This window comes from Pundamilia nyererei, unplaced genomic scaffold (genome assembly GCF_000239375.1).
Source record: "Pundamilia nyererei isolate P.nyererei 1_Seehausen unplaced genomic scaffold, PunNye1.0 scaffold00001, whole genome shotgun sequence".
In the NCBI taxonomy this organism is placed as follows: Eukaryota; Metazoa; Chordata; class Actinopteri; order Cichliformes; family Cichlidae; genus Pundamilia; species Pundamilia nyererei.
This window is the reverse complement of record NW_005187402.1, coordinates 9699158-9718114: the sequence shown is the minus strand read 5'-3', so window position 1 is coordinate 9718114 and position 18957 is coordinate 9699158. Positions and strand designations below refer to the sequence as shown.

The 18957-nt window shown below is 40.1% G+C and overlaps 2 protein-coding genes across 6 annotated transcripts in view; both read left to right on the top strand.

Annotated features, from left to right (window-relative positions):
• The window catches only part of kif3a (kinesin family member 3A), a 16452-nt gene extending 11723 nt beyond the window's left edge, over positions 1-4729 (top strand). For both annotated transcript variants that reach the window (XM_005719767.2, XM_005719766.2), the window contains 4 exons: positions 2338-2391; positions 2494-2562; positions 2668-2798; positions 3820-4729. In XM_005719767.2, coding sequence (XP_005719824.1) covers positions 2338-2391; positions 2494-2562; positions 2668-2798; positions 3820-3868 — 303 coding nt within the window. In that variant the 3' untranslated portion in view covers positions 3869-4729. The remainder of the gene's footprint in view (positions 1-2337; positions 2392-2493; positions 2563-2667; positions 2799-3819) is intronic.
• A 4415-nt stretch (positions 4730-9144) lies between these two features.
• The window catches only part of atrx (ATRX chromatin remodeler), a 36710-nt gene continuing 26897 nt past the window's right edge, over positions 9145-18957 (top strand). The window contains exons 1-14 of one of the 4 annotated variants that reach the window (XM_005719759.1): positions 9145-9489; positions 12030-12091; positions 12183-12232; positions 12350-12465; positions 12552-12632; positions 13200-13309; positions 13421-13488; positions 13600-15533; positions 16679-16751; positions 17185-17327; positions 17630-17794; positions 17909-18023; positions 18115-18214; positions 18478-18654. In XM_005719759.1, coding sequence (XP_005719816.1) covers positions 9474-9489; positions 12030-12091; positions 12183-12232; positions 12350-12465; positions 12552-12632; positions 13200-13309; positions 13421-13488; positions 13600-15533; positions 16679-16751; positions 17185-17327; positions 17630-17794; positions 17909-18023; positions 18115-18214; positions 18478-18654 — 3210 coding nt within the window. In that variant the 5' untranslated portion in view covers positions 9145-9473. Of the gene's footprint in view, positions 9494-9896; positions 10085-12029; positions 12092-12182; positions 12233-12349; positions 12466-12551; positions 12633-13199; positions 13310-13420; positions 13489-13599; positions 15534-16678; positions 16752-17184; positions 17328-17629; positions 17795-17908; positions 18024-18114; positions 18215-18477; positions 18655-18957 lie in introns of those variants that run through there. The other 3 variants (XM_005719761.1, XM_005719760.2, XM_005719762.2) reach the window with 3 other exon arrangements.

Sequence of the window (18957 nt, the reverse complement as noted above, 5' to 3'; positions counted from 1 at the left end):
CAGGTAGCCGTCTGAATGCTGGACACTTGAAGACCTGTGTCTCTGAGTGGGAGACCAGAGATCACATTATCATGTGTATCCCTGTATTAACAAACATGCCATATTGGCTCAGTTTATTTTTCTTATCATTGTTGTGAGGAAATAGCATTTTCTGTTGTACAGTTCATTTGCTGTTATGGAGTTCTTGTATGGATAAAAAGTGTCTTTTTTTTTTTTTTTGTTTCAAAATAGCTGATAACTATTCGCTGATAGCTGCAAACATCTGCGAACAAATATAGTTCTATGAAGTGGTTCTATATAGTGTGTAACTGTTAATATAGAGCGTTATTAAATTTATTGCTAATGCAATCATATGACACACTGACTTCTGAGGAAATTTTAGACGGCACTCGTTACCAGAAAGGTTGCCTACCCCTGCTCTACATCTTTTGTCATAGAGACACAGTTCAGACACCTTGTGCATGTGTTTTACTCTTTCTGAATTATTTAATAATTTTTAATTAATAATTTGTTTTGAAAATCTGTCCTTACTCAAAGTAATGGTAGGTCTGAATTGGACTAATTAACTGTCAGATGTTAGAATCAAATCAATTGTCTGTAACCACAGTTTTCAATCTTTAGGCATGAATTTTTGTCTTGTAGGCTGAATGACCCCTCCTTTTACTTACAGGAATTAACCAACATGCTTGAAAATGTCAGCTTTGATAATTATAGCTGCCAATTATTTATTTGAAGTTATCAAGATGATCCGATTGTGTGAGATTTTCAAAATAAAAGCCATATTAAAAACTGATGGATATACTTAGAAATATCAAATTTTCTAAATAAAACCCTATTGTTATTGTTGTTCTTTCCATATTTTTTTCCAATGTTTTTAACAATGATTTAAAAAAAAAAAAAAAACCAAAAGTCTCACAGTAGCAACAAACCCCTCTGTTTCTTTTTTTGGTTGTTTTTTTTCCAGAAATTCCACATATTTGATCCACATAATGAAAGTTTTGATTATTAGTGAACTTCTGTAAATCTTTAATCCTGATATGGTATTAACGATTATTAATGGGGAAATGGTATTTGTAGGAAGATGTCAGTTGTAATGACATGCCACTGACAGTAATGAATAGCATTTTCCTAAAGATCTGTGCCTTTGTTAATAAGAGAGAGGATTTGTTACTGCTGGACCTTTGTGAATTTTGCCAACCAGCAACAGAGTGACTGTTGTGACCAAATAATTATTTTTCACATCTACAAACATACATTTAAATTTTGTTTCATATATTCCAGGAAATTAAAAGAAGAGCATCCAAGCAAGATGTTGTAGAGTAGACCGCAAACAGAGTAACACAGGGTCAGATTTAATCAGCTTTACTTTGGCCAACACACATCCATAGGAGAAGAAGCTATTAAGGTTTATCTACTAATTTAAAACAGGATGTTTGCGTAGTACGATGTTGTTAGAAAGCTATGTTGTAGTGCTGAATGAGATGTTGTGACAGATATACAAGCCAAATTTGTTTTTACCAAAGTACCTACAAAAAGACATAGACTGTGCGATAGTGCTCTTCACAGTATGTGTGCGCACATCAGCAGGAAGACAAAAAGCTGCGTTTGTAATTTGTTTGACAAACACATAATTTCTGTAGCTTTGCGTCTGTACACCACAACAGTGAATTTTCAATCCATCAATATGTGATTGAAGCGCAGACTTTGAGCTTGAATTGGAGGGGTTTATGAAAATGTGGCAGACCAATTAACGTCACAGACCAGGATCGTCAAGTGCTGAAAGGGCACGACACGCTCTGATGACCCAGTAACTGTAGAGCTCCTAGCCTCCTCTGCCAGTAATAACATCACAGGAACTAATGTGCCTCTAGCTAGGCATGGGTTTCCATGGGCGAGCAGCTCTAGTAGGTGTTGTGTGTAGGTTACCAAGTATTTTGTCCAAGTCGTGTATATGTGCATAGTAGATGTGAACAGAGAACAGATTTCAAAAGTGGTGCAATTCAAAATCTAGTAGACATACATGCATTTAAACTCAGATGTACAAACTGGAAAAGCTGCTTCTTTCTTTACTCAAACATTAGTAATGCGCTTCCTGTACGATGACATTTTTACATGGGAAGCAACATCTACTAGCATTAAACATTTTCATTGAGAAGCAGGCAAACAGGAAGGTTGCATGGCCTTCCAAGTAGCCTACAAAACTGTCAGCTGACCAGTTTTTCTTTGACAAGCAGAAAGAAATGTTACTTTTGCTGTTTTTTTTTTTTCACCATGCAACATATCTCATCTTCAACTTCCAGATAGTGCTTCTGATAATCTCTCATGTTTTGCTTGTAGGAGATGATAGAGAACTATGTGCACTGGAATGAGGACATTGGAGAGTGGCAGCTGGTGAGCTCACTTTGCACAGCTAATTCACACACTGGTGCACAGTCTAATCAGCATCTGTTTAAAGAGTTTCACTCCTTCTTTCTGGTGATTTGTCTCTTTCAGAAATGTGTGGCTTACACTGGCAACAACATGAGAAAACAGACCCCTGCTCCAGACAAAAAAGAAAAAGATGTGAGTTGTGGGAAGTTGTTTTTATGTAATCATTGATATTGTGGATTTTTTTTCTCTCTTTACATTGTAATTCTGACCTCTTTTCTTTTCTCCTTGTCACTGTAGCCATTTGAGGTGGATCTGTCTCATGTGTATCTAGCCTACACAGAGGAGAGTATGCGGCAGTCGCTGATGAAACTAGAGAGGCCCAGGACCTCTAAAAGCAGCAAGAGTGGCCGTCCCAAGACGGGGCGAAGGTAGAGAGCTTTCTACACAAATCAGTACCTTGTGTTTTAATATTGACTACCTGTCCCCTGTGTAGTTCACACACATTTTCCTCCCCCATCTACATTTGTCATAGCAGTATGTAATACACTTCTGTTTCCTCTTAGTTAACAAATATGAACTTGAATGTACAATGTACTTGAATGTGATTTGACCCAGTTTGGTTTGCATGGGTTGGACTGCATCCTGTCTGCAAGATGAATGACCAAAATGTTAAAAAAGAAGGGAAAAAAAACTTCCACAATAATTTTTTTTTTTTTAACAAGCCAGCTAATAGCTACCATTAACCAACAACACCAAAATTCAAACTTGCACCTCTTTCTAATGTTGGCCTTTTTATTCCCTTAGTGCTGAATTTGGATCAGATTATTGCTCCTGGCTGACTGTTGCAATCGCGTTCCTGCGCTTGCTTATCATGGAGAGAGATGGTTGATTTCTACTTAATTTTTCTGTTACCCCAGCTGCAGTTATCACAGAGGAAGATCTTCCTCACATAGTTACACTGAGGCAGAGTTAAAGTACTAATCAGGTCAAACTGATTGTTTTTTTTTTTTTTGTTTTTTTTAGTTTAAGCTTAGATGCAAAAACAGATCAAGTGTAAATGGGTTCTTTAGATGCAGGGTTCAGAATAATTTGTTAAACAGTGAGCTGGTTATCTCCATGTGTACTTGTAGATCAGTGACATTTCTACTTATGTTTTATCTTTTTTGTTTTTTTTGTTCTTGAGTTCGACTGCATGAATATGAAGTGCATGCAGTCCAAGTGAAGAACAGGGTGATCAATTTAAATATAGCGTTGAGTTCCTGAATATCGTTTGGGAACTCAAACATTTAGCAACTCTTCATAATTAGTGTATTTATAGCAGTTTGATATGAGCTGTAAGCATGATGGTGTTAGTCAATATCATGATATGCTGCTTTTCTGAGAACTGAGCAGGCTGAAAAGCTCTTTGAAATGCTTGATAACATTTATCACACACCCATCTCCACACAGGAAAAGATCTGCAAAGCCAGACGCTGTGATCGAATCCCTTCTGCAGTGATGACAGCACAGAGGAGAGCCCCAGTGCACTGCAACTCTCGTGTTACCTGAAAGAAGCTGTTGGTCCAGTTTATGACCAAACACTATCTAAAAGATTATCTGCATACTTTAAATAACTCATATGGTTTTACATGTAAAAGAGTTGCACCTGTGATAGGACTTTAGACTTCTTGGCCTGGAGGACCTGTTATATGTATTGTGGTATTTTTATGTTGCTTTGGGACATTTTTCAGCTGCACCATAACCATAAAAATATACATTTCTCTTTTGAAAATGTCTTAAATCCTGACAGAAGCTGACAGAAACAGAGCTGTGAGCTTCTAAACAGAGTTCCTGCGATGTGACCAACTGGTTTGTGTTAAGTGGCTCGTGCGGATATTAATGTGTTATGATTAATTTCTGATTGCGTGTGCAATTTCACAGAAATCATTTGGGTAAAAGGTTAAAGTATTTAAATAATTATATACACGAAAAGTTTGCTTTATACTCGTTCCTGTAGGTAAGGAGCATAGGAGCATGCATGTCAGTCAACTCTTACTGCTAATAGCTAAAATAGGAAAGTCATCTTTTTATTGTCAGATGTCAGGACACTGTGTTATATTATTATAACGAGATACTACATGCATATGGTATGCCTTAGTATAATGCACTAGTAGGAATTTTTGTGAAGATGATTTCATTTCATGGTGTTTTATAGTGGAGGCAAAATGGCTTTTATTTGGTATCATACTGTATTATCATACTGTCAACTGTTTACAATCCCTAAACCACTGGGGGGGGTGTTATTTATTAAATTATTCCACATGTTTTATCTCACATTCTGGATGCTCTTTGTGTTTCAGAATTAAAATGTTAGAAACTAGAAGAGATTATCATGATTACACCACCACACCAGAAACAGCTCAGCTGGCTTTCAGAATGAATTTCTAAACTAACCTAATTGATGTCATATTTGTTTTTTCTTTATCTTTTGCATAAAACAACTTTTTACTGAACAGTTTTACCCACAAATACTTTCAGGGTGTGATTTACCAAGGATCCCCACCGCCCCCTGCTCTTTTGATCCCCCTGTGGGACAAACCAGAATACAGGTGGAAGTGATCTTGATCCCTCTTTTCATGATGGCACCACACATGAAAGATGATCGGACATGTTAAACACGCCTGATCATCTGCATCAGCATTCCCAGCACAATGGTCCATCGATAACTTCATTTGTGAGAATGTTTTGTATTCTATGTGCAGGCTGTGATCAGCTGATCTGTTCTGTTGTCAGCCTTGAGGTTTACTGCTCTTTGTGGATTTAACTGTCTGAATTCAGCATTTCATGTGCTGTCACAGCTCCTTACCAGCTCACAGGCAGTATCAAAGGTACAATCTTATGAGTAAAACTACACGCCCCATTTCAGAAGCCGAAAAGGTTTGCTCCAACACCTAACAATGATCGGCTATCTTAATAAAAATAAGAGAATTTGTTTTAGACTTAAAGCTGAAAGTCATCAGTGCAACTGAATCAGCAAACTCTTATGTTTCCTTGTAGAAATAAATCATATTTATTCACATTATTTTTACATCATATTTATAGATGGTTGTCAGTGCACTTGCAGTGGGGTCCGCCCCACAGTTTGAGAACCACAGATCTAATCAAAAAGTGATCTTAAACACCACATCCTGCTCTACACTAGTCCAGTATAGTCCATTAGTGTAAACTGCACTAAACTTCCACATATTTTAATACCATTAAAATACCATATTTCAATTGCACAAAATTCCAGTGATTCAATTTGTTTTCAGGTCATTTCTTAATATGAAATAACTTCAGGGACACATGTACAGATCCACTGTCTGACTTAAAAATCTGCACATCATCGGGCAAAGCGGGGATGAAAGGGATAAAAGGATGTGCACACTGCTTTTGAATTTGATGGAGGAGTTATCGCCATGCCGTCAGCTGGAAGCAACGCTAGGCTTCAGCGCAGAGGAAATGAACTCGCCAGAAAGCATTTTGTATGTAACAGCAGATTTCAACATTCACTCACTAGTCGAAGGTTCCGGCTCGTCCCAGTTTAACCTCGATCTACATTGCAGCCATGCAGCAGGGCTTGCTATCTGTGTGACATCCTGCTGGAAACCACAGAGGCAGGCATCATTCACTGCATAAAATCAAAAGTTACAACTGGCGGCTCATGGTGATGTGAAACGGGTCACATAGCCGAGTCATTGTCATCTATTTATTGACTTTCAAACTGTGAAAGTCTGGTATTTGTGTCAGTAAATGAACCGGGGGTTGCCCCACAGAGAGGTGGCTCAAAGAGGGATGAGGTGCTACAAATGGGCTGTTTCTGCTTTCCTGCGTGGGAAGTGGTCACCATCAACAGACCGCTTTCTCAGGCAGACAAAGAAGCCTACGCTCTACTCAGGCAGGCCCTGTTTGTTTATTTATGAATGACATGTTTTAAAAAACATTTAATAATTTAATCATTTATATTGGTAAGAAGCATGCGACTGATGCACACATTAATTTTAAATAAAGAGATAAAGATAGGCTATAAATCCAGTGATCACACGTCTAAGTCATGAACATGCCTGGCTGAAGTTCATAATTATCCCATAAACATTACACACTGATGACCGTAATGAGTAATAAATACACAAACATACATCAATAGGTGTAAAAATCAAAGTAATGACAAGTGCTCCTTTTTGTTTTAATTTATTTGTATATAAATAGAAAACGTGAAAAAGGTAATAAATATGTCATTAAATAAGTCCATAAATATATTTACAGTTGCAATAAACTTGGGGATAACTCTTCATTTAATATGATGTGGACATATGATGCTCTTGTTGTTCAAGGCGACGTCAACACAATGCACAATTTTCTCCAGAAAGTCTCTTATATTATATTGGTTTTGCGTGTGCAGGTGACAGTTTTCATCCTGCAACAAAATCAGGTTTACCAGTTATGTTTCGAACATTAAATTTAGTTGAAGACAGAACTAAACACACACACACACACAAATCTTTTATCACCACATCAGCGATTTGCTGTGTTAATTACTAAAACACAGTCAGTTTTTTGAATTACTGCCATACAAATGCATTGAAAGAAATACGCATCTTTACCTTGCTGTACACACGCAGGGAATGCTCAAGCGTTGCCAGATTCTGATTTGAATTGTTTTCCAGAGATTTGTTCAGCGCCTTGTCAGCTAAGCAGAAGAATTTTTCCTGCAAAGAGAAAACAGTGATAAGCAACGGTGCCCAACATGCTGGAGATGAAACTGAATGACATAACATAACAAACGCGTGGTAACCGCTGTCTGTTATAGAGGTCAAAGAACACCGTGAAGAGTAAAATATGAAACATTTTCAACTTACCACACATTTTTCTATCTTAGGCACATTGAAGTCAGGCAGCTGCAAGGATAATTAGATAAAAATGTCAGTATATCAACAAAGAATACATGGCGTACTAACAGAGAAACATAAAGTTTAAACTTACATGATCTTTTAATGCCTTGTTGGCATGTTCTCTAATTTGCTTCAGCTTCAGCCTTTTGTCTTCACACGGGTTGATTGGTGCTGCATAGACCATCACAGCTATCATCAACAGTGTAAGACACTCAATACCAAAGTTCTTCATGTCTTTCAAAGAGCTCCGGAGCTAGAAGTGTCAGCTTGAGTAGAATAAGGTAAATTCCCTAGATAGTCTTACTACTGTTGGTACTTATACAACTCACCCATGACCACGTCACAGGGGGAAAGCACCAAATAAGGCGTGATGATTATTACATGTTCCACTAGTTGAACTCCATCGATTACTAAGAAGTTACCTTTCCTGAAAAGTTTAATCAAGAACCTAACACCCCCCCCCCATATTCACACCTTAAGGTATATTTTTACCACAGAGACTGCAGCTTTGGTGCGCCCTTTACTTTCACCACTGGGACTTTGACTTATCGCACTTTAAATGTACAAGCAGAGTTTGCGTGTGGTAGCAAGTGGCATTACTAACATTTATTAGTATTTTTATTAGTATTAGTGTCTAGCCATTAATGTGTGACATATCAGACTGTGGTGTGTAATGTGTAGGCACATGGGAAATATTTTGAGTCAAGATTTCAACTTAAGCCAATCCCACACACATTAGGAAGAGGAAAATGTGACTGATAGAGAAAACTCCTAATAGCCCTAATGTCAGTTTTACTCTGTATAGTAATCCCCCCCACACACCCTTATTCACCCACGCACACAGACACACACACACCCTGCTCCCCTCTCTCCAATTATGTCATTATTAGACACTACAGTAGTAGTGTATTACTGTATTCGTTTTAACTAAATTATTATTTATTTAAAACTATTTAGTTAAAACTTAGTTAACTTAGTTAAAACTTAGTTACAACTAATACAGCGTTTAGCTTTCATTAACAGTAAGCCAAAAATACTCGAATTAGTAGAATTAGTCACAGCCTCCACCAATCACACCCAGTGCAGCTGAGAGATAGCTGCAACATTTTTGGTTTATTATGTGATGTTTTTTTATATATGTTGAAGCTCGAGCACACACCTTTTTGCAGTTTAAATACGCTTACATTTATACACTTCTACTCGTTATTGCTGTGCTCTTGCACCGGAGAGGCTGACATCCTTTGAGAAAGGGCCCCACCTTTAGGTATTGTTAAGTAACTCAGCTTTAAGGATATTCAGTGTATTGCAGTAGGCATTCACAAGCTGCTGCTGTCTGAACACAGAAACAAAACAACCATGTGCACTTCACAATACTTTGCTCCTCAACCATTCAAGTAGTTCCTGAAAGATGAGAATTATTCAGTGATTTTACAGCCAAGATTTCAAAATGAGTCCATAAGGTCTGCATGAATCTTGGTTATAAATGGTTAAACAGTCAAACAGGACAGACTGCACCAAATGTGCAACACTGTCATGTTTATTTACTTAAACCATTAGATGCTTGTAAAGCTCAACTTAGTACATTGTCACATTCTAACATTGTGTCATATGTCTTTATAATATATAAGTTGTCAGTTCTACTGCTGAAGATTAAACAGTGGTTTCCACCTTTTTTGTAGCTACATGCCTTATATTATCTTTCCATTGTAAACTTTTGAGGTTTACAATGGTATGTGTATTTAGATCCTACATGTTTATTTACTTGAACTGTCGTCCTCGAGAAAGATGTATAGAAATTGTGTGCTGTACACCTTTATCAGTAAATAGGCTTCAACAGGAATGACAACCCAGCCAGGAGCAGCAGCAAAAGCAGCTGCCGCTCTTGTTTTTTATGGAGGAAATGTTTGCTTTCGCTCGGAGGATCAATCAGCTCCGGAGAGCCTGGACCATTCAGAGCGCCAAAGCTCACGAGCCTGTCAGCCAATAGGAATCCGCACAGGATTGAGGCTAGATGCGCCATTTTACTGCGTCCACAGCCATCCGGCAAGATGGTCCCCCTGCTTTGTCTCCACTGACCGGAGTTGTTTCGGTTTTCTCTTGCTTCTTCTTGCTTTAACACTAGTGAAAATCTGTATGCTCGACTGAGCTGGGCTGCCTGGGCCAAAGACAAAACCCGTGTTTGTCAGTCAAGAAATGACGACGGCGAGAAGTAGGTACGAACACTTGTCTTGTTTGTTTAGACAAGTCAGTTTTGCATTGATTGCCGTGCTTGCCTTCGCCAGCGGCGAGCCGGGCCATAGGAGCCTATTTGCTAGTTAGCAAGCTAGGCTAGCTTGGTTGCAGCCGTTAGCTGCGCGGCCGGTAATGCTCAAGTTTGCGCACACGCTTATTCAGACGCACACATGCGCATACATGGATGTTTGTCAAAGTGATCAAAATCCTAAATGTGATTGATTTTTTTTATTGAGTGGTAGTTTTCGTTGTGTTAATTGGAGCCAGCTAAATGTTGCTAGCCGGGATGCTATACGAGGCAGTGCCAGTCTGCGGGTAGCGCGCGGGTTGGTGTCATGGCATCGTCACAGGGAGAAAAAGGCCTGTGCATGCAGCGGTGCATGCCCATGCACTGGAGCTTGTGTGAACGGCCGAGACTGCAAGGTTGCCAGGGCAACACGGGGGCAGTGAAAATAAGTGAACGGGCTAATATTACCAGAGCTGAACTTGGCATCCCTGATAGTCGACACTGTGTGACTTGTCAAAACCCGGAAAGACTTCGGTGAGGATAAAGAAGCTGCAAATGCAGATAGGTGGGCTCTTTTCTTTCTCCCGCGGAAGAACTGAGTAAGAATCGTACGGCCGGCTGCTGCTAGCAAGCCCGGGTGATTGTTCACCACATCTCGTAGCATCTAATCAGCACGTTATGATGACGCAAAAGGGGCAAAATAAACAGCAGCGGCTCTGTCTGCAGAGCGGCATGCTCCAAAGATGTGCCTATAAAACATGTAGGTCACAGCGGTATATTTAATTACGTGATTGTGCGGACTCGCAAAACCTGCGGTTTGGCTTTTGTTGTCATCAGGAGCTCATTTAGCTGCATTTAGTTTAGTTTTGTCGGAGTTTGTTTACGGAAGACTGTGCACATAAATGTTGGCATAGCTTTGTTTTCATGCTGTGGTGTACTGGAAATAATATATAAATAAAATCGCCGTTAGAGAAACAGTTGGCCTATCAAGCAAATACAGATTGTTTGGTCTGAGTTGCGCACTTTTGGAGACATCGGCCCTTTTCTGAATATCATAAAGCTAAATGCCACTTTCCCCTTTCTTAAAGCCTCACTCAATACACTCATGAAGAATAACCCCATAGTTATTAAAAGAAAAGCTCTGTTGCGAGTGGCTTTATGTGGGAACTATTTTTTTTTCTCTTGTACTTGTCTACATCCGCCAACGACAGAAAGCATAGACCTAGCAACCGTTACATTTCACCTGAAGGACATGAAAGAGTACATCCTGTCACAGTGTGAAGAGCTGGAGCCTCTCATCATAGTAGATGCACAGTGGGGTGGGGGGGGAAGAAATAGTAACTACTGTAAAACAAGGAGTGGGACTATCCTTAAAAAAAGGAGAAAAAAAAAGAAGTAAACAGACCATATATTTGGTGTTTTGGCACTTTGAGCACCACAATGCAATTAACTCCAGTTTATTCAAGATATAACTCTCAATAGGTATAAAATTGGGACGCAGGAAAAAACATTTAGTTATTTCTTTTTTTGTCACCTTAAGCAGGAATGTCAGAATCAAAGTCCAAAATTCTTGCCCTCCTTTATATTTTCTGAAGCCATCCAATGGGCTGGACACCTTACCTTAAAGAAAAATTTAATGTGTTTGTCTTTTGTATCATTTTGTCTGCTGCTGTTGATATTCTTGTTATTCTATATTTATAGTAGTGATATGCTGTTGGTCTTGGGCTACGTCCACACGTACCCGGGTATTTTTGAAAACGCAGATTTTTCGATGCGTTTGCACCTTTCGTCCACACGTAAACGGCGTTTTCGGTCACTGAAAACGGAGATTTTTAAAAACTCCGGCCAGGGTGGATATTTTTGAAAACTCCGTTTTTGCATTTAGGTGTGGACGAGAAAAACGCAGAAAACGCAGCTTCAAAGGTGTGCGCCTTTTTTGACATCACACTGTGCGCCACGTTATTGTTTCGGTGAAATGAATTTCTACAATACTGTTACTGTTAATTGTACTCTCTGCAGTGTTTAAATGTTTACATATACACACAGTTACTGTCCCTCCACACATACAACTCGGTTCTGCTTCTATGCCCCATCCTTGTTTACTGTTTCCCACCGAGGCTTCATTTCTACACGGTTAGGAAAATATCGCCACCTGTTGCTTTGGCATGTTCCTAGCAGCGTTTTCCTTCATTTCTGCGTTTACGTGTGGATGGGATTATTTTTTAAAACGAAAACGGAAAATCTCCGTTTTCAAAAATACCCGTGTACGTGTGAACGTAGCCTTGGGCTTTATACAGAGCAGAGCACCATGGTACAATAGAAGATATGAACTGTTTAGATTGAAATTAAAGACAAAAGCTCAGTTTAAATGCAGAATGTGAACATAGATTCATACAGTAAATGCATGTAGCTGTACTTTTTTAAATGTGTTTTTCCCTCTAGTTTCTGACTGTTCTGTCAGATGTAATATGGTACCAGAATGCAAACTTTTTTTGTAAATGTTTTTTCAGGTAAAATGAGTCTGGCTGCTTCAGAATCACACCTAGACCAAATGGCGGAAAAGGAAGAGGAGGTAAGTTCACCACTTGTTTGTTTTAGACTTTTTAAATGTTTGAAACTTGTTCATTCTCAAGCAATTAAAACACATTTTATATCGTTGCCAGCCTGGTAGCTCAGCAGAAACTATGAAGCCCTCCTCTTCTCGCAACAAGAGGTGCGGAGCATATTTCTTAAATGTTTTGTTGTTGCTTATGCACTTGTATGCGGTCAAAATAGCTCGCAGAGATGATGCAGATTGAAATGTTAAAGTTGATTCCCTGACTTATTGCAGGAAGCCCACCTCTGTAGCTAAGCACACGGACCAGAATGGATCCGAGTCCTCGGCTGAAAGTGAAGGTGCCACTTCTGACAATCCTTCAGACAATAACACGGGGAGTGTTTCTAAAGGTATGAACTGTACGAAGGTATTTCTGAATTTTTATTCAAGATGTCGTGGATGTCTGGGTTGCAAACGGAGCTGTTTTGTTCTTCAGGCACTTTAGTGATGAGGCCAGCTGGGAATGAAAACAAAGGTGCTATGAAGCTCAGAGTGGATTTCAAACAGAAAAAAACAGGTAATTATATTTCTGATTAAAAATGTGTGTTTACAGTGTTTCTTACAGAATTAAATCTGATTTTTGGCAGGTGTGGTACAAAAAGTGGTGTAAAAGTAAACGTACATTGTGACAATAAATAAGGTGATAGGAATCAGCTGCTTCTTCAGTGAGTTCCTCGTCTAGTGGATTGACTCGTACTCCAAAAGTGCAGCTGGCAACAGTAGACCTGATTCTCCTGTTGCCAGCTGCAGTCCACAGAGTGCAGGCACGTGACCTCAAACTACCATGAGATCTGCCTGGCTTGCATTTAAATAACTGGAGACAGTAATTTAACTGGTTAGAGGCAACTAAACTTTTAAAGTAAGGGTGAGGGCATTAGAATTGTGTCATTCTCTCAGACAGAGGAAAACATTAATATATGCTTGGACAGCCGCTAAAAGAATGCTGACTTTTTTTAACGTGCGTGTGGGGGGGGAGACAGATTTGTCATGTTGACTGTTGAAAGTGAACCTGGATAAGATTTTAAAGTAAATGAAGTGGATTGTGAAAGTGATGTTTTGTTTTTTTTCTTCCTTCTTGCTGTAGATGATGCCCTGCAGAAGAAGGTAAACTGCACTGCCTGTGGAAAACAAGTGAACCAGTTCCAGCGTAACTCTGTGTTTGTTCATCCTGTGCTCAAAGTACTTATTTGCAAGGTAGAGACTCTGAGATGGACATTTCACATATTTTCATCATATTATTACAAGTTCTACCATTTTCACTATTTTTATTTTATTTTATATCTACGTTCTTTCCTCTTCCTCCAGTCATGCTACAAATACTATACAAGTGATGACATCAGCAGAGACTCTGATGGGATGGATGAGCAGTGCAGGTACACTACACTAATAAAACAGTGAATTTCTTTTAAAGTAATGTTTGGAGGAGTTTTTGAGGACCTCATTTGCTATTTGCCCTCAAACCATGTTAAATATTTTTTCTCCAGGTGGTGTGCTGAAGGCGGCAAACTCATCTGCTGTGACTACTGCAACAACGCCTTTTGCAAGAAGTGCATTCTGCGCAACCTGGGCAGGAAGGAGCTGTCAGGGATTACTGATGAGAACTCAAAGTGGCACTGTTATGTCTGCAGATCAGAGCCCCTCCAGGATCTGGTCTCCAAATGCAGTCGCGTCATGGAGAAACAGCAGCTTAAGCAAAAGAAAACGGAGAAGACGGAGGAACGTGAGAGCAAGAAGCATAAGAACAAAGCAGCCAAAGAGCACAAAGCAGTCGTCAATGGAAAAGAACACACAGAAGACTCGGGGACCATGACATTCTCCTACAGAAAACTGCACATACCAAAAGAACTTGTAAAGAAAGCAAAAAAGCTTGTTGAAACTACAACTGGGTTGAACAATACTTTCATTCAGTTCATTCAACAGGAAGCCGAGGACCAGGGAGATAGATCTATCAGGTATCGGCATTTGAAAGCCTTTAAGGCCGTGCTTTCTGATTTGAGAAAAGCTCACAGTGCTTTAGAGGAGGCTTTGGAGCCTGAGTTTAGAAACATGGAGTTGCAGAATGGCAATGAAGGCCAGCACGTTGTTAGAAAAAGCACTAATGTTGAGGCAGTTGCAGAAAATGATACCATGGACAACACTGCAGATTCGGTGTGTGAGAGCGATCCACCTAAAGAGGCGGATGAGGAGACGCTTCAGGAGCAGGATGTGGTAAAAGATCAGGTGTCAGAACAGAGTGAAATGAAAGAGCACCAAACAGAAACTGACGCAACCGAAAGGACAGTTAAAAAAGAAGTTTGTGAAGATGGGCTGGTGTCTGCTGGTGAAATGTCCTTAGATCATGATATTATGTCTGTGCCGCCTTCGGTTCCTGAAGAGCTTTTTCAGATGGTGGAGAGTCTTGCAGATTCTACAATGCTGTCACAGGCTGACACAACCTCGGTCACCGATGCCGAGTCACAGTCTAATGGAAACCCAGAAGACACTCAGCCCCAGCCTAAGGTAAAGAACCTTATAGTGAAACTGACTCCTGTCCCAGTTGTTACAACGCGTGGGTCAAGGTCATCCAGGTCCAAAAACAAAGAAAAGGGCGGCGAGATGTCAAAAAAGTCTGAACAAGAATGCGAGGAGGAAGAAAATGCTGCTTCTGATGAAGTAGATGGAACCAAGAGCCCACCGCCCAGCCGTCGCTCTAGCAGAGTGAAGACTACTCCTTTGAGAAAGCAGACTGAGAATAAGGACAAGAATGTGTCCTCTGACTCGGATTCAGAGTCAGAGGAAGATCACAAAGACAAGGTCAAGTCTTCCAAGAAATCCAGGAGCACTAAAAAGGAAGACGAGAAACAGGCCAAGGCTTCTGATAAAAAGACAGCTGACTCTGATTCGGATGAAGTTCCTGATGTACTGATGGAAAAAGCCGCAGCAGGCGACAGCACTGATGAGGGAAGCGCCAATTCTAAAAAGCATTCACGCAAACTAAAGCCATCCACAGAAGACGCAGAGAAATTGTCCAAACGCAAAAGGAAGTCTGTAAGCTCCGATTCAGACCTAGCAAATAAAGGTAAGAAGACTTCCAAGAAGAAGAAACAGAACGGCTCAGACTCCTCAGACTCGGACTCTGAGGAGAAGGACAGTAAAGCGCGTGTAGCGAGGAGGAGATCTACCCGTGTAAAGAAGCAGGATGACACAAAAGAAGAAAGCAAAAAGTCACCTGAGACAAAGCCGAAGAGGTCCTATGAAAAGAAGTGCAAGGGAAAGGGCTCTGGAACATCCTCAAAGCTACAGTTGACCTCTAGTGATGAGGACGAGGAGGAAGAGGAGGCTGAAGGTGCCTCTGGGGAGGACAGCGACGAGCAAAAGATCAAACCTATTGTGGAGGATAACGTTTTGGCAGGCAGTGCAGCCTTTATTCAATCCTCAGGTACACCTGGAAGTAGGGCTGCTCGATTATGGCAAAAATGATAATCACGATTATTTTCACTGAAATTGAGATCTCGATTATTTGACGATATTTATTTAACAATGTGTTGAATAATGGCTTTAAAGATTGTCAAAAAATAATATAAAATAGTGTGCAAATACTGATAACAGTGCAAATGGTTGCAATATAAAAAAAAAAAAGAAAAATGTAAACATCTATGCTTAGTGAACTTTGCAGTGTTGCTCTGTGGTGCAGCTACGACACCGTAGCAAAGTTTACACACTATGTCTACTTGATCCACGTCTGACTCAGCGATCCCATGTTTCCACACCACTGAAGGTTTTTTTTACCTCTCTTTTCAACCAACGGCAGTCACTCTCCTCTCGAAATAACTTCTGCTTAGCTTTCCGAGCTTCCCTCGGGTCCTCTTAATTGTTGTGACGCGTGATGTGTTCGAAACACAGAGAGGTGCACTCGATTTGCCACACGGAGCAGCGCGAGAGTAAAGCACGAGGGAGGTCATTTTTAATGATCGTTGAAAGCCCAGATCGTAATTTAGATTAAAATTTGATTAATTGAGCAGCCCTACCTGGAAGTTTTATAACATGAATTAAATAAATGAAATGTGCTGACGAATGCGCTTCAGGAGGACAGAGATGTGTTAAACTTTTCTTGTAATGACCTGCATGGCCTTCAGTTAGCTACACGTGTGTATGGAAAACTACTTTAACATTTAATCTTTAACCACAGCGAAAACAACAGCATCTTTTTGAGCTATTACCATCAAAGCCAACAGCTTTGACCCAAGGCAGTTCCTCTTAAAGATATCTCCAGTTTATATCTCCTCAGCCAGAATGATTCATATCAGCAATTTATTTCTTACTGGAACTGACCAGCTGTAGTAACCTAAATAATTGCGACATTTAGCCCTGACTTCTGTTCAAACTCTGTATTATGCTTCCATATACATGCGATAATTTTGATTACTCTCTTTATTCTTATTAAAGTCATCTACGAGTTCATGGCAATATAAAAGAAAATTGCGAAGGAATCATTCTAATTTAGCAATTTTTTTAATATTGATAATGTCTTTGATCTGTTTAAATGTCGGAGAGGTTTGCTATAATGTGTGGTGTTTTGTACAGGAGATGAAGTAGACACTAAAGAGGGAATTACTGGGATTTGTGACGACGATGATGACGACGATCCTGAGAACAGGTACTTGTAAAAGAAATTGATTCTTCCAACTAGGCATCAAGTGGGTATCAACATCATTCAGTCCCAACAGTGAAACGCGAGGTTTAGCATTAGCAGATTGAACAGCTGCATTTGTCATTTTTGTAAATTGCAAACAAAAACAGCTAGGAAATTGTTCTTCTTTCATTTCAAATAATTGACACTGTAAGGCTACCACTGGTATATCAGTATTTTTAGCAGTGTTTATAATGGTGTCGTAGTACCAGTAGTATTCAGTTGTTACATTGAAACAATCTCAAAGGAGAAACTGGTGTTCGAATGCTCTGATTTATATTATATTGCACTAACTTTACAAGGTTCCACATAAATGTTGTGTTTGTTTGTTCATTTTTTGGGGGGCTAGAATGTTTTTGTAAAATCAGGTTTTTATGATTTTATTTCTCTTTACCTGCAGGATTGCAAAGAAAATGCTTCTTGCCCAAATAAAATCGAACTACTCCTCGGGAGCAGAGAGCTCCTCTGACAATGAAGAGGCAGAAAAGGAGGAGAAGTCCTCCAAGAAAGTTAAAAAAGAAAATGAAGAAGACGAACAGCAAGGTAGAAATTTGTTAAATAATCCTAGGATCCCACTAGGTGTGAATCTGTGAGTGAATGTGAGTATGAATGGTTGTCTGTCCTTGTGTGTTAGCCTTGCGACAGACTGGCGACCTGTCCAGGGTGTACCCCGCCTCTCGCCCTATGACAGCTGGGATTGGCTCCAGCACCCCCCGCGACCCTGAAAAGGATAAGCGGTAGCGAATGGATGGATGGATGGAATCCTAGGATTTTATTTAATTTATTTTTTTTAATAATACTCATCTTCATGAACATTTTCAAAACAAATTTTTCTTTCCATGAAGATGATGAGGATACAGAAGACTCTGGCTCTGATGTCGAAGTGAAGAAGAGTGGCAGACGCCATAAACTGCTTCGTCATAAACTCTCACTGAGTGAGGGTGAATCAGGAGAGGAGAAGGCTGCTGGGAAAGAGAAGAAGAAGGGCAAGAAGAAGTCAGGACGGAAAGGTTTGTTCTGAAATTATAATTCAGTCTCTGTGCCACGTCCTACTTGAGGTTTAAAATATTTGAAGAAGCTGTTAGATGACAGGTTTTCGTTTTGTTTTTTTATTTGCACTTCAGTGGACAGCGATGACTCTGCAGACTCAGACTTTGAAAAGTCAGAGTCCAGTGGCGAGTCGGCCGAGAGTGAGGTAGTTAGCGACTCAGACAATGAAGACAAGCGTCGAAAGACCAGGTGAGAGGAAAGAACTCCAACCAGTGGTGGTGACTTATTTCACTGCCGGTGGATCCGGACAAATCTAGTATTGTTCTTTTTATTCCTGCAGAGCTGCGAAGAAGAAGGATGATGAAAAACAGAGAAGTTATGCTCAGAAGAAGAAGCGACGCAGGATCAAAGTTCAGGATTCTTCTTCAAGCAATGAGAAGGTGCTTTAAATGCAGTGCACTTGGTGCTCCTAAACTGTCCCAAAGCTTCTTTTTTCATAGTAGGATTACTAGGTAGAGGAAATGGAGCCACGTGAAATTTACCAAGTCAAGTCATGCACGACACTTAAAATGTTATTTCAACTTACCCTGGAGTGTGTTGTGGGGATTATTGAGGCCACAAACCAATCATGGGGCTGCTCAGCTACTGATCGTAGCCTAAGGGCTGAACATCAGAGGGCTGAACTTGATGTTCATTTCCACAGAGTGGAGAGGAGGGCGGGGAGGACCAAGATGGAGAAGGACGCAAAGGCCGAAAGAAGATCCGCAAAATCCTGAAGGATGACAAGCTGCGGACGGAGACGAGGGATGCTCTGAAAGAAGAGGAGGAGAGGAGGAAGCGCATAGCAGAGAGAGAGGCACTCAGGGAGAAACTTCGAGAGGTAAAGATGAAATGTACGGCTGTTATCAGGAGTATAGACTCGATATTCAAAGCCCTGAGCTGTTGTAGGAAGTGGAAAGAAAATGAAGAGTTTCCAGTGAATATTAGTTGTAAGAGGATCTAATGATGAGCAGTACGTTTCATTATTTGCACTTTATGCTAAATCAAATCATGTGTCTTAAGTGATAGGTTTGTAGCTTGAACTTATCCACTGGAATGTTGAGGACAATATAATTACGCTGCAAAGCAAGACACAAGTAGGCAAAGTTCTTCATGTTTCTCGTGCACGGGAGAGAACCGGACA